Genomic DNA, 15,408 nt, shown 5'->3' with positions numbered 1-15,408 from the left:
AGCTAAAAATCATAGTTTTGAAATAAAATCAAAGGAAGGTTTCTTAAAATCTAAAACTCTAGTAGTTGTTACAGAATTACTTCAATCAGCATCTTGTATTGACTACAGTCTACACCTAACCATGGATTTTTGTTTTTTGCACACTGTATTGGATTTGGGGGATGAAAATGTCTTTAATTTCTTCCACAACAGTGAGAGATGGTAAAATTTGTGTGAGTGAGGTAGGATTAACCTGCGTGTTACCAAACCTCAACTTTTTGGGGTTTCGAATCCATGTCTGAATTGATCTGGCTTTTACAAGCTAAGACTGTGGTAACTTTCTGTCATATGAGACTGTGTGAAAAGACTTTTTTCTCATTCTACAGGGGAAAAAAAAAAAAAAAAAAGCTTTTCACATAAAAGGAAGAAAAAGAAAAAAATATTGTGAGGAAAAAATTATAATTTCCTCTTTATTCTCTGGAGATGTGGCTGCTGCACATGTCATTGCTAATGCTTTGTGCTTCTGAGTTTAATCAAAATTAAAAATAATGTTGGACAATTATAGGAACATGCTTCTCATCTCTTTGAAGCTGCTGTTGCTCAGTAATTTGCTTTTAGTGGACTTTCAGATTATTCTAAAATTCGAGTTAATATTTAACAGCTTCAGAGTCATTATCACACAAGTCTCTCTCCCCAAAATAAGGAGAGACAGATCCAGCAGAGTCCTGGAACACTAATAGGGACACGACATGGACTATTAGTAATTTATCCTTCTTTGGGGTGAAGTTTCCTCTAATGACTCTTATTGCTATTTGAGGATGAGCTTGTGGAGATGTGTGCTGTGTCCTCAGCTGCCTGCCATGAGGGGGATGTGAGGATGTCCTGATAGGGAGCAACAGAAGGGCTTTTCCTGCAACAGATCCCTCCGGCAGCAATAGGAAAAGCAAGTTATGGGATTTAATCAACTCATCTAAAAAGGCTGAACTTTGACATTGTCTCTTAGAACAGACAGGTTAACATTATCATCCATCATCCACTAACCTGAAAGGAGAACGTCCTAATAACTTCAAGGAGTAGTTGAACCTAGTACCTAGATCTTGTTCCCTTAACATTTTCAATCTCATCTACTGATTTCTGGTTGATCCTTGACCAAGCCAGCAAAAATGATGAGTGATAAACTAGGACAAAGAAACAGGAGTTGAAAATTAGTCTGGACTAATGACATGGGTTGGCATCTTTGAAGATCCTGCTGGATACTGTGGGCACTTGGGAATGTTCAGGGTAGGCAACCTGGTGGGGTGGGTGTTTGGCTGGACCAGTTCTGCTTTTCCCAGAGAGTTCCAGTAAGGCTACAGAAGCTGCCAGTGCTGGTTGTAGCAATGCTCTGGTGTCAAAACTGCCCTTGTCTACTTAATACATTCACTAAGCATCAAAGACTGTCTTTTGCTTTCTTGTCAGTCAGTTGGGTTTTTTTTGGAGTAAGTGGTTTGATCAGACAAACAGAAAATCTTAAGCCTTTCTCAGCATCATTTGATGTTTACCCCTAATTCAATTCTAAGCTTAACACTTTGCTTTTCTGCTTTCTGTACAGGTTAAATATCTTCACAAACAACTTGGAAGGATTAGTTCTTGACCACAGGTACTATGCTGGAGGATGTTCTCCCCATTATATCATGGACACAAGATTCAGAAAGCCATATAATGTAGAAAGCTACACACCAGAGGTACATGTCAGATTCTTCTGCAAATAAACATACATAAAATCCAGTAATTTCAGTGTATAATAGCAATAAAGCTTCATGACTAAATCATTTTATAAAGAATTACCAGACTTGTGAGATTGAATGGTATGAGGCTGAGTTTAGCCTTAGTCTTAAAACATCATCATACCCCCTGCATTGGTGGCCTTGGAGAAGTCCCCAGTCTGTGTGCACTGGAATAGATGGCAACATTCCCTTGGACCTTGCCATTGCAAAAACTGACCTAACCTTCCTGGTGCCACCTGTCCATGAGGGCCCCACAGCCACCCAGTGGGCATGAGGAGCTTAGTTGGAGATGGAATTGTAGAGTGCCTTTGAAAGCCAGGCTGGGAGAGCTGTCCTTGAGCAACAGCCTAGGATGTGGCAGAGCAACAACCTAAGATGTGACAGCACATGGGTGCTTTGTGTGAAGGCAAAGGCTCCCAGCCCATTTCTGTGGTGCATCAAAGCTTTATTTCAAACATATATTTGGCCTAAAAGCTCTCGATCACATAGTGTGGTATTTTTGAGTGTTGCCCATTGTGAAACCTTTTCCTTTTTGAATTCTTACTTTAATTTATGCCTTTGTTTAAGTTTTCACCTCCTTTGCATAAGACTGACATATTAAGTAAAAGCCTGAGGTCCTTGCAGTACAGACGAGATAGTAACTTTGCTGCTGCAGTAAATCAAGGATTCCTGAAGTACCAGTGTTAATAATAATAGTGCTTTGCAATTATACAAGGCTTTTCATCTTCAAAGTGCAAGCATTAATCCACAAGTATATTTGTATCTGTTCTCCTTCCCCATGCTTCAGGTGTACAATCACTGTGCAGGAAATTAAACGTGTTGTTTTTCCTTTCTGTTTAGACCATGGGCAAATATGAATTTACAATGACTGAATATGATTCCTACTCAAGTTATGAAAGCAGTGTCCTGAAGGCACAGGCTTCACAGACTAGCTTCAGCTTTGGTATAAAAATACCAGGAGTGTTTGAACTTGGTTACAGTTCTAATGACAACAGGTTCAAGAAGTCCATGCAAAGGATGAGAAGATTTTCTTCAACTGTAAGGACTGTTCCACTTAATTCTCTTCTAACATGTGTGTGTGTTGGTTTGATCTCCATCATCAGGTCAGCAGCCAGGACCAGGATTAATGAAGTTTTTCCCCCTGTTTGATTTTGCAGTTTGCATTGGTCAAGTGTTTTCTAAAGCCACAATGCCTTTGAGTGTCTTTGCAGCACCCAGGAGCTTTTCCTTTCACCTGTCTGGCAGGAACCAGACTACCTAACCTCCAAAACCAGGCACAGCAGGATGATGCAGTCCATCCCGTGCCCTGCTGGGCATGCATGTTTGGATATTTGTAGTGAAGTAATTAAAAAAAGAATCTAAGAAGCCCATTCAGGTGGTCTGCCCTCCCTGCAATGGACTTGCTAGTAAATGTACAAGTGGCAAGGGATGGGACACTGGGCACCTTCCCTGTCACCTGGGCAAAAGTTCCTATCACCTAACCTGTACTGGGTGTCTGAGCCACCACCTAACCTGTACTGGGTATCTCTCCCTCTTCTTTCTTCCCTCTCTAATACCAGCCCTGATTTTCAGAAACTTTGCTACTAAAGTTTTGGTTTTGCTGAACTCAAAGATTTCCCGTCGCAGACTGTTAGAGTGATAAATCCTGACCAGTGTTAGTTGTTGGATAGCAAATGACTCCCTGTTGTCACAAGGATGCCACCCCTCACTTCTTCAGGATTCTCTTGTGTTTCTGCACCTCCTGTAGTCCAGCAAATTCATTCACGCCCGCTCAGAGTTGGCTGTTGCTGTGTATAAGCTGAAGCCACGAGCCCTGATGCTTCATCACGAGTTCCTGCGGAGGCTGCAGCAGCTCCCCTCAGAGTACAGCTACGGGGAGTACCGGGAGCTCTACAGGGACTATGGCACCCACTACATCACCGAGGCCACTGTCGGCGGCATCTACGAATATACTTTGGTCATGAACAGTGAGGAGCTCCAAAAGGCAAGTACGTGCATCTGGGGGTTGTGAAGAAGGGTTTTTTTGGCTGGCTTTTTGATGGGAAAACCCCTCTGCTGGCACCCAGTGGTGGTTCAGGTCTGAGGTCAGAGAAGAGGGGTGGTGGGAGAAGGAGTCAACAACATCCCAAAGAAAGCCCACGGGAAATACGGGACTAGAACGGCTTTGTGGCAGTGAGTGAAGAGCCTGGTTTTCAAAGCATCATGGGCTTCATGTAGATCTCAAGCTGTGGGTGCTGCCTGATCACAAGAAAAAGCCCAAGTATTTTGGCCAATAACAAGTATTTTAGACAACACATTTTGGAGGCTGACAGGGTTTTCAGATGAATGAGAATCATGTAGCTTAAAGCTTTTGTTAGCTTTGCAAACCCTCACCTGAGCTCTTTTTCCATCACCTTTCAAATGACAAGTTTTGAAACACCTTTTGCCTCGAGAGCTTTTCCAGCGTGTAGGAAACAGTAAATAATTTGCTGGGTGACTCTTGGACCTGACATTGCTCTTGCACTTTGGCTCTGGCTTCCTTTTTTTGTGATAAATGATGCTTGTTGTGTAGGCCAGAGAGAGCCATGTGACATTAATCAATAGCTGCACTCTCTTATTTACTCATTGGCAAAGGGGTGAGTGGCTGCTGTCTGTTAGCTAAAGCATTCTGTGGACTCTGCCATGTGTGATAGTCTGTTTGCTCTTCTTCTCTCCAGGAAGCTGCTTTTCCTGCAGTCAGGTATAAGCTGGAGGGACAGAGTTTAGATTCAGGTTGCAGATACTCTCAAACCATCAGCACTGCCCCATTTCTTAGATGTTTGGTGTTCAAGTCACCAACCAGGCTCCCACCTATTGCAGTTCCTCATAATCCAGTGAGGCTGAGTTGGTCATTAAAAACCTCTCCTAGCATTTACTTTGCATTTGCTTTTGGTTTCAGAGTTCTATAAAATGGAGAGATTTCATGGTTGCATAGGCATCTATTAAATATCCCAAAAAAGGCTTCTCCATCTCATCGCCTTTTTTTCAAGGGAAAACTATTTATCAGCTCACCATTTCTGTATATGTGGACATCAAACATTTAACAGTTGTAATAAACCAACTATTTTTTGGTATCTATGAAAGGTTTTTCTCTGAGCGACGTCCAGAAATGTGCCCAGAGTAGCTCTGGCATTGGTGCAAATATTCGTGGTGTCTATGTGAAGGTTGGAATGACTAAAGATGGCTGTAAATCCCTTTTACAAGAAATTGGAGGTAAGCATGAAACATTTCTGCCATTTCGTTTTTAGCCTTTGTCAGAGGGAAAAGAAGATCCTATAAAATGGAGAGATTTCATGGTTGCATAGGCATCTATTAAATATCCCAAAAAAGGCTTCTCCATCTCATCGCCTTTTTTTCAAGGGAAAACTATTTATCAGCTCACCATTTCTGTATATGTGGACATCAAACATTTAACAGTTGTAATAAACCAACTATTTTTTGGTATCTATGAAAGGTTTTTCTCTGAGCGACGTCCAGAAATGTGCCCAGAGTAGCTCTGGCATTGGTGCAAATATTCGTGGTGTCTATGTGAAGGTTGGAATGACTAAAGATGGCTGTAAATCCCTTTTACAAGAAATTGGAGGTAAGCATGAAACATTTCTGCCATTTCGTTTTTAGCCTTTGTCAGAGGGAAAAGAAGATGTTGTGATCTTGTGTGCCTGAAAGATTTCCCCACCCCCTCAAAGCTGCTTTTGAGTCTGCTGGGTAACCCCAGCCAAGCTGAACATTGGTGGAGAAGTCTCAGGGCTTGGCTTCTTGCAAGGTTTTCTTTTCTGGGTAGAGCAAAAATATCTGCTCAGTGTCCCAGGGAAAAGCAGACAGATCGACCATTACCCCCCTGGCTGGTGCTGTGTTACCAATCCTAGAATCACAGAATGGTTTAGGTTGGAAGGGATCTTAAAGATCATCCAGTTCCAACCCCCCTGCATGGGCAGGGACACCTCCCACTAGACCAGGTTGCTCCAAGCCCCATCCACCCTGCCCTTCAACACTTCTAGGGATGGGACAGTCAGAGCTTCTCTGGGCAACTTGTGCCACTATCTCACCCCCTCATAGGAAATAATTTATTCCTAATGTCTAATCTAAATCTCTCCTCTTTCATGCTGAAACTATCACTCCTTGTCCTATCACTCCATACCCCTGTAAAAAGCCCCTCCCCAGCTTTTCTGTAGCCCCTTCAGGTACTGAAAGGCTGCTCTAAGGTCTCCCTGGAGCCTCCTCTTCCCCCGGCTCAACATCCCCAACTCTCTCAGCCTGTCTCCAGAGCAGAGCTGCTCCAGCCCTTTGATCATCTTTGTGGACTCCTTTGGACTTGCTCCAACAGCTCCATGTCCTTCTAGTGATGGGGTCCCCAGGGCTGGACATGGGACTGCAGGGTGAATCTCATGGGAGCAAAGAAGATGAATCACCTCCCTTGACCTGCTGGTCATGCTTCTTTTGACGCAGTCCATCCTCCTTTCAGTGGAGCAGCCCAGTGTGCCACTTTTTGCACCCAAAATAGCCCAAATGAGGAAAGCAGGGAGGTAAGGGTGCTGTGGAACCCCCTGGGGATGCAGGAATAGCTAGGTGGGTTGCAGCAGGAGGAGGGTGCACCTGAAGATACGCAGAGGAGAACAGGCAGGATTCATGGTAGTGAGGAACATCAGGCTGTGGAAGGACCTACAAGTGTGTAACCAACTATAGGGAAGAAGTTTAGGGGCAGAGATCTAGGTGCAGGGGAGGAGGATGGGGATACTGCTGCACGGGAGCAGAAGGGACACAGGAAACCAGGCTTCAGGTGTGAAACACTTCTGGCTTTTTTCCTTTGCCCTCTCTGTGGGATGGGTGATATGCAGGAGTGTTTTGCTGTGAGCTTGTACCTCGGCTGCAATCCACAAAGATGTACCTGAGCAGAGTTGGTCCCTTTCTGAATGCATTTTTGCAGACAGCACCTCCAAGAAGAAGTTTGTGGAAGATTTCATCGTCCTGGTTCGCGGCGGAGCGAGCGAACACATCGTAGCGTTGGCGAACAAAGACCTGCCCACGGCTGCACTCATGCAGGAGTGGGGAGATGCTGTCCAGTACAACCCTGAAATCATAAAGCTGAAGGTAAGGTCTTTGTCGTTCCATTCAGCCTCACTTAGCTGAGCACCTTGGAGAAGTCTGTGTTTAAATAAACAGGATTTTTTTTTTAAAAAAGGGCAATTTCTGGGGCAAACAATAGACCTGACTCGTGCCTCGTAGTTTCTCTTAAGGCTGGGTGTTTAGAAAATCAGAAGTGTGATGTCTTAAAAAGGATGAGGTTGGAAGGACAAGAAGTAAACAGCTTTAACTCTCCTTACATGGCTGTGTAGATGGGATCACTTGCTGCCTGCCAGGCAGGTCAGATGATCCGACTTCTCTTTTACCAGTGTAGCACTTCTCAAAAATACATCCACCAGCATGTATTGTATAAGGACTTGTTTCTCTTTAAATTTCTTCTGTCTTCCCTGAGCATCAGTGATTATTCAGCAACAATTCTCTCTGGTTCAGAAGATCGAGTGGTTCACCATACATGCCTGGATGTTTGTGCAGTGCAGCTAAACCTCAAAAGTAGGAGTTAGGTTTTGAAGAGTCAAGGTTTTCTCCATCCTGAAGAGTTTTAGAACTGCAAGGCACTGTAGAAGTAAAAAAGTGAGCAGAAGTACGTAGCTGTCTTGCCTCATCTTTTTTAATGTCAAAATAAATTCACTCTCAGTGAATAGCACAAAGGTGCAAGAGAGCATCCTTTTAAACAGGATTTTGGGCTGGTAGTGTTGGAAATTTATGTTGATATTGTATAATTTGCTTTCATTTTAGGCAAAAATGTTTATATTTGTGAAAGCTGTTTCTCATTGAAAATTGTGACTTTTCATTAATGAAAAAAATAAGTTGAATTCTGAAAAACAAGAGGCAAAGAAAAATCAGTAGTTTAGAAATACAGCCTGTTTGCCTAGCACTTGCTGCATGGAGGTGGCTTTCTCAAGCCCCTGGTGTGTTGTGGATTGATCTTCTGAAACTCTTCTGGGAGGTCTCTGGGCAGGAGACATCAATACAACCCTCCATGCTAGACCCCATGTCCAGAAAATTCTCCCACAAAAAAATGTGATTTTTTTTTGTCTTGCCTGGCATCAGTGACCAGGCTGCCCATGAAAAACCCCAGACAGATGTAATTTGGATTTGGTATCTCTAATCCTTCATTTCCATACCCATGTCCCTGTGGGGCCCGAAGATCAAAAGTACCAGCAGAGTGTGACTAAATGTCAGCCCAAGAATGCTTAGTTAGGGAAAACTAAAGCAAATCAGTTCATAAATCATCTGCTGAAGGCACTTGGCAGGTCACTCCTAGTGTGTTTCCTCATTTCTATGATCTGAATTCAAAAAGCTAAGTATGGATCACAGATAATTGATGAAGAGTGGATGTACAGCAGCAGGAAATGAGCTTTTTTTTTTTACTGAAACATTCTTTGTTACTTGTAGCTTCAGCCTGTGGAAGCAGTGGGGTGATCTCTCGTGCTCACTGCATTGCCATGGCCTGCATGGCAGGTATCCCTGCAGCAGGGCTGGGAATTTGGGTTGACATGTGCCAGTATTGTCCCACTAGCCTTAGTGGGTGACTGGCAGTATTGGGACCATATTTTAACTCACTTGTTCTCAGAAAATAAATGAGCCAAAGTCTCATTTTTCCTTAGGGAATGTTCACCGTGTTGTGCATCCTCTTATCATCTCCCACCAGGCCCATTTGCTTGTTGATGAAGATCAAACCCCTTTTCCTTTTGAAGGCAGTGGAAACTCTTCTTTTTTAGATTCATAAAGAGAGAAATGAGCCTTGAAATGCAGAAATGGCCAAGGTGTAGGTGTAAATGTGAATGCCTACAATGTAGGCTGGGCTGTGTGGCTGGAAGAGGAATGAAGGAGATTGTTGTGGGTGGATTTTGGGGGCAGCTTTTTTAAATTGGAGTAAGAGAGGACCCAGGATGCATAATTTAGAGCCAACTGGATCTAAAAAAATCAGTATCAGGAAAATGGATGAGAAAGAATTTAGCTAAACTCTGTGAAACTTGGCCTGTTGGTCAACTAACAGTAGGATTGTTGTTTTTCTGCAAGTACTTTGGTGTTGTGACCCAAGGAGAGGGTCCCTGTGAGTGTTCCTGACATCACTGCCTTGTTCACAAAGTTTAAGGAAACACTACTGGGAAACCTGGAGCCTGTACCATGAGGCCTTCAAATCCCTCTCCAGCTGTGTCTCCACCGAGCCCTGAGATGCTCACACCAGCCTGAACCTGGAAACAAATGCAGTCTCTCCCCTCCCTTCAGGCAGAGCCACTGCTCCAGCTGGTGACTCCGACCGACGTCGCTGACGCGGCAGCAATAAAGGGCAACCTGCAACGGGCCCTGGAGGAGTTTCAGCTGGAGACCAGTACTTGTCACTGTGCTCCATGCCATGCCAATGGCATCCCCTTGCTCCAAGGTAGGAAGATTTTGCACCCCTTCTTTCCCATCTCTATGAGAAACGAGCTGGGAAGTTGCGGGGGTGAGGAAGCTTGGCGAGTAATCTGCTCTTTAGTTAATCCTGTCATTTCTCTTTCAGGTAATTAAGTGTATATATAACGTTTTTCAAGTCGGTGTGTTTGTAGAGTGCCACCAGAAAGTAAAGGCAGCAAAGACACACAGGATGAGCCTTGTCAATGGGAGTGACCATCTGTGCCAGTTTTGTGGAAGAAATTGTTTCATCTCAATTATGCTTTTAAAAAAACCCCAAACCTTGACATCTTAAAGTCTCCTCCTTTGCTTTTAAGATTGCTGCTATCCTCCTAGAGAAGTGACTACTGTCTCAGCATTAATTAGTGTTTGTAAAAGTGTTTTGAAGATGAAAGGCACCATATATGTGCCAAGCACAGTTGTCACCATCACCTCCCCCTGCTTCTGAGAGAAGCTGTCCTCCTTTGTAAGCAGACTGTGAGTTAAAAATGAAGGAGGAAAATAATCAAACTGAACAAAAAGTGTACTGTCTAAACAGAGTTTTATGATGTTATGAGAGCTTCCAACAAAGGGACCATTTTGTTAAGTACCTAATTTCAATCTGCATCTGCAAAAGTCCTGATGAGAATCGTTATAATCTAATGCAGAAGCGATTGCTTCAGGTACCAGCAAGTTGATTGTAGCACTTAAAGGCTTCATCTCATGATTACCCTTGTTTAAATAACTTTTAAGGTGCTGAGTCAGGTTAGCATTTCATTTAGGATCTTCTCAACGAGATGTTTTAAATGAGTGTTCTTTTCCTAAGTGGAAGCTGTCCTCTGGGGTCCGGCCATGGGATGCACACCACAGCCCTGGGCTTCTCTGCTGCAAAGCCAAGCTGGGATGCTTCTTCCCATGTGCTGCTTCCTCTTTCTCAGCACTACCACCATATCCCTGCTGGAGAGGGATACAATGATTAGGGGACTGGAGCATCTGGCCTATGAGGAAAGGCTGAGAGAATTGGGTCTGTTTAGCCTGAAGAAGAATAAACTGAGGGGGAATCTCATAAATGCCTATAAGTATCTAAAGGGGGCTCTCAGGAGGATGGGTCCAGTCTCTTTTCCACAGTGTCCAGTGACAGGACAAGGGGCAATGGGCACAAACAGAAGCACAGGAGGTTCAAGTTAAACAAAGAAAAAATTACTGTGAGAGTAACAGAGCCCTGGAACTGGCTGCCTAGAGAGGCTGTGGAGTCTCCTTTTCTGCAGACATTCTAAAACTATCTGGACACGTTCCTGTGTGACCTATTGAAGGTGATCCTGCTCTGGCAGGGAGTGGACTAGATCATCTCCAGTGATCCCTTCCAACCCTGACCACTCTGCCTCTGTGAAAGCAGTCTGAAGGAAATGGGTGTCTTCAGGGAAATGTGACATGAAGCCTCTAATCCCACCTTTTCTCCTTGCTTTCAGGAAGCGAATGTCGATGTTTATGTCCCCTTGGCTACAGTGGCACAGCCTGTGAGACCAGCAAGAGGACAGGTGAGAGGGACACCAAGCCCATGGAGACAGTCCCAGGTCTATTTTGGAGCATCCAGGGATGAGGGCGGATGGATGGGAAGTGATTCCTGGCACTGGTTGTCCCTGCTCTGCCCAGCCCGATGCACAAGGGGCCTGGGTCCTGCAGAAGGACAGAAATACTTTGCCTGCCCTCTTCTACATTTATTTGCACTCATGAGGAGGTGGCTTGACCTCTGCAGTTCCAAGCTGCAGAGACTCACCTTGCAATTGTATCAAATACCAACTTCTATGCAATTTACAGTCCATGAAAAGCCTCAGGTCTCCTCCAACAGCTGTTTCTTAAGTTTTTCCCTGTAATACAGCCAGTATGTTGCACACTGTTTTCCCTCAGATATATTACCATGCATTTTAATCTTCAAATCTTATTATGTTGCTTTGAAGCATTTACTGATGTTTCCTGGTCACTTTGTATGGCTGCTGTCTCCTGACTGATGCTCTTAACTCCTAATTTAGGATGATCTGTGAATTTAGTCTTTTTGCTTACTTCTTCCAGGCTCATTAATTTAGACGCTAAATAATACCAGATCTCATGCACCCAGAGCTCTGGCACAGTCCCACAATTTGATGCACTGCATTTATCATTGTGCTTTGTTTACAATCTTCTACCCCCTTCTCATTCTGCATGACTGTGTCCTAACCAAGCCAGGCTGAAATCCATTTGAAGCCAAGATTTCACCCAGAGAAGGGTCAATTTTGTAGGTGTTGCTATGGAAGTCCATGAAGCCTTAAGCTGTGGAGTCACTTACACCTTGTTCCAGTCTGTTTACCACACATGTAATCATATCCAAACCTCTCAAAGACTCACATCCATCCACTTGTCAACATGTGACTTCCTTTCTCACTCCTTTCCCTCCTTTTATGTATTACCTTCGTGTTCAGCTCCATGATTCTCAGGATTTGAATGTATGTCACTCACATGCTCAGAGTCCAGAAGAAACAGTGTAATAGGAAAAGCAACAGAGAGAAAGCTGAATATTCAAGCTGTTGTTCATTGAAGAAGAACATGCTCACATTTTCCCTAGCACCTCAAGATGTGGCTGACATGAGTTTAGCTTCTGTTTTCTTACTTAGGCTTGAACTCTATCAGGGAGAGAAACACCTTACAAGCAAATATAAAGCTAATTGATTCTTTTTTTTCTTATCTTTGTTGCATAAATTGTAGTTTGACCCAACCCCAGAAATGCTGAACAGAGAATTAACATCTTTGATACAATCACTCATTGTTAATGGCTCATGTATATTGTTAGTGAAGTGGACAGGGGCAGAGCTGGTTGTATTTAAATATGATTCATGGAAGCTGACAGGTCTTCCCATGGAAAGAGCTGCTTTATTCTGACAGTCCTTTCTGGCTTTGGCTTGTGTTGGGTTTTTTTTTTCTCCCAGATGCTGCTATTAATGGAAACTGGGGTTGCTGGGCCAGCTGGTCTCCATGCTCAAGAGGTGAACGAACAAGGAGGCGACAGTGCAACAACCCTGCACCACACAACGGTGGCTCATCGTGCTCCGGGCCAGACACCGAGACTGTCACTTGCTAGAGGGGATTGTTAGGAACTTACACAAGACTGATGAGCAGTTTGCAAACAGAGTGGGAAGATGGCACCTGACTGGCTCCCTGTGTTGGCCTCGCTTTGCTTGTGGGTCTCATCCGAGTGCATTGAAGTTGGAAACATCCCAGAAGACATTGGGAGCTGGATGTGTGTTAGGAATCACACCTTTGGACATGCTTTGTGGTTGTCCCACGTGCTTGCTATTCCTAATATGTTGAATTCTCTCTGCCTTTATTGCAGTGTGCTAACTGGGACAAGCTTTATCTCCTGCCCTGTTTGGTAGCTGCATGATTTTAAATCTTACCATCTTGTTTTTGAAGGTTCCTTTGAGATAAGAAAAACCTCTTTGATCTTACGTGCACCAGAATGTGTGCTAATATGCAGCTTTTGTGAAGACAGATGTGTCATGTGGAGCAAAACACAGCATAGTAAAGTCTAAATCTCAATGAGCACAACAGTATGTAGTGTGACATTTGAAGCCTCTGTGCCTCAGTTCCCCAATTTATTGTATTTATCTGAAATTGTCTGTCATGTTAGAAGTTGTCTTGAAGGAGTGAAAATCGCCTTGTGAAGAACAGTCTGGTGACACCAAAGTGTTGTTAAACTATAGCAGTTGTACTCCTGCTGCAGCTCTGAGCTTCCTCCTGCACCTTTCTGAAGGGGAAAAGATACACTGGGAGTACTGGATCCACCCCACAGTGCTCTGCTTCCTTGGAAAGGGGAGGGGAGGATAGAGGGATGCTATGGAATGGGCAGTTGGAAAGGATCTGCTGCTCCTTTTGCTGCCTGGGGATATGGGAAGGCAGGAGGAATGACTGCACTTACACCCTCTGAACTTCCTGCACCCTGAGTAGGGGCTGTCACCCTACAGTGAAGGGCAGAACCCTTCACTGGAGCAGGAAGAGCAGCCAGCTCTTCTGTAATGCTTCATGTGAGCAGATTAATTTCAACATTTTGGAACAAATATCTTTGCACATCCCCTGAGGTCTTCTGCACGTAGTAGTTGCCTCTGCCCCAACCAGGCTCTGGCTCATCAGTTTGATCCCTATATTTGAGCAGTTGCATTGCTGGTCCACTTAGGTTAGGACATCTGAGATGGAGCAAGTTTGCTATGAAAAAAGCCAAAGCAAGTGAATGGTTTGTCCTTTGCTACTGTCCCTGGAGCTGTGCTTTGCAGTCCAGGCCAAACAGAAGAGGAGCTGTAATACTCTGCACTCCTTGACTGACCCCAGATGGATCATTCCAGGGAGTTGCCACCTACAGTGTTGTTGCTGTTAATGACTTCTGCATAGACACTTGGTGGGACATGCTGTAAAATAACCAGCAATATCTTTGCTCCTAGGTAGCAGTTCCACCAGTACAAAGTTCTTCAGGGGTGTTGTGAGTCTTCCAGCATCTGCAAGGTCAAACACTCTTCTGAGGGCTGTTAGTGATGCTGGTGATGATGGGTTGCTACCACCAGCTTCCCTCCTTTCAGACTGATGTTGTCGGAATGTAATTCTTGTGAGAACAACTCAGGCTCTTTGACATTTGAACAATGGAACATGCATTTAGTTGTAGCCTTCATGCCGCCTCCACACGTCCTGACAGGGCTTCTGTGACAGCTTTCAGAAAGGAAGAGCACACTGAATATGTAAGAGAAGAGTGCTCTGCACTTGTTCTGGGCTCCAGCCTTGAGCTGCCGACCCAAAACATTTCCATCATCCACTGTGTAAATGTGGTATCTTTTGTGTGATAGAAATTTGCCAGGAGGTTCATTCAGGGTCATAGTCAAACAGGTCACTGCTTATGCAAAGTATCATATTCTTCAGGTTTTTCAAGGGACACAGTAGAAGCTCCACAGCAGAGGACCCTGGTCATGGTTCATGGTGCCTTTGAGGACTGGGACTACACTGCAGCTGCCTGCCCTTCATGAGAAGTATTGATGTAAATCTAATAAAGGGACTTTCTCAGATGAGTCGAGTGGCTTTTGTAAGTTTGACCACCTTTCCTGGTCATCAAGCTGGAGTAAGCACTCTGACACATGGTCATGGTGTGTCTCACCCATTGCTGAGGCAAGCAGAGCCCAGTGTAGCACCTGGACTTTGGACTCTTGTTCCTAGATCAGAAAAGCCTGTTTTATTTCAAGTGGCACTACCTGCATTTTCATATTTGAGGAATTTTTTGGAGGAAGAGAGGAGAGGTTTGACAATCTTCAGGATCAACGGGCTAGTCTAATCAAGGTATGATTTCAGTAGTGGTTGATATTGAATTTATAGCCTTAGAAACCTCCCATAAAGGACATAACTTTATCTTGTCCTTCCAATTTTGTGCTTTGATACAACTGACTAATGATTTATTATGACCTGGAGGGGAATAAAAAATACGATGCCGAAGCTTTTATTGTTTCATTTTGATACACATTGAATTTTGGTGCTATCTTTTCCTGGTGTTTCTGACTTCCACTTGCTGTGTAAGTTTAGATTAATAACCCCCATTTGAAAGCCCAGGAAGGCTCCAGGCACGATGTGGGCACACACTGACTGCCTGATTCTCTGGGTAAGACTCGTGTCTCAATGGGCTTTACTACATCCCATGTTATATTTACTCAAGCAGTTTGCTTGTGAACCAGAGGAATTCAGTAAACACGGAGAAGCTGTATTTTCTCTGCCTCCTTGCTGCTGGGAGGTGTGCTGAATGCAGTCAACATGGCTTAGGAAGCTCCCAAAAGGATATTTTAGGTAAGTTGTAATTGTCACTTCCAGCCTTCCCAGAGCAAAACCAGCTCAATTCCTGCAGCCCCAAACATCTCCATCAGGAATGTGTAAATCAGGCTAGTCTCCAGCCTGGATTCATTTGCTCCTTGTCTCTTCATGTCACGTAGACACTTTAGCTTTACCTGTGAGGCTGGGGACTTGCAGACCCTGTGGTTGCTTGTAGTGTTGCTAAATTACTTTCTCATGCTCCTGCTTCTCCCACTATCAGATGGATATAGTTGTTCCTCCCCAGGTTCTCTCCCAAACAGGGAGGTTTTGCTGGAAGCAGCCCAGTGAGTCCATGCAGAGCTGTTGACAGTCCCCAGAT

General features: G+C 44.2%; 1 protein-coding gene across 1 annotated transcript in view; it reads left to right on the top strand.

The window, feature by feature from the left end:
* C8B (complement component 8, beta polypeptide) overlaps positions 1 to 12,333 on the top strand; it is a 17,197-nt gene extending 4,864 nt beyond the window's left edge. The window contains exons 5-12 of the mRNA XM_009993606.1: positions 1,571 to 1,703; positions 2,586 to 2,783; positions 3,493 to 3,733; positions 4,848 to 4,976; positions 6,688 to 6,851; positions 9,078 to 9,231; positions 10,691 to 10,759; positions 12,182 to 12,333. Of these exons, the coding sequence (XP_009991908.1) occupies positions 1,571 to 1,703; positions 2,586 to 2,783; positions 3,493 to 3,733; positions 4,848 to 4,976; positions 6,688 to 6,851; positions 9,078 to 9,231; positions 10,691 to 10,759; positions 12,182 to 12,333 (1,240 nt within the window). The remainder of the gene's footprint in view (positions 1 to 1,570; positions 1,704 to 2,585; positions 2,784 to 3,492; positions 3,734 to 4,847; positions 4,977 to 6,687; positions 6,852 to 9,077; positions 9,232 to 10,690; positions 10,760 to 12,181) is intronic.
* The last annotated feature ends 3,075 nt before the right edge of the window (positions 12,334 to 15,408 follow it).

The sequence above is a fragment of the Chaetura pelagica genome, unplaced genomic scaffold, assembly GCF_000747805.2.
Source record: "Chaetura pelagica isolate M959 unplaced genomic scaffold, ChaPel_1.0 scaffold433, whole genome shotgun sequence".
In the NCBI taxonomy this organism is placed as follows: domain Eukaryota; kingdom Metazoa; phylum Chordata; class Aves; order Apodiformes; family Apodidae; genus Chaetura; species Chaetura pelagica.
Note: the sequence above shows the minus strand (reverse complement) of the source record. Positions and strands in the feature narration are given on the sequence as shown.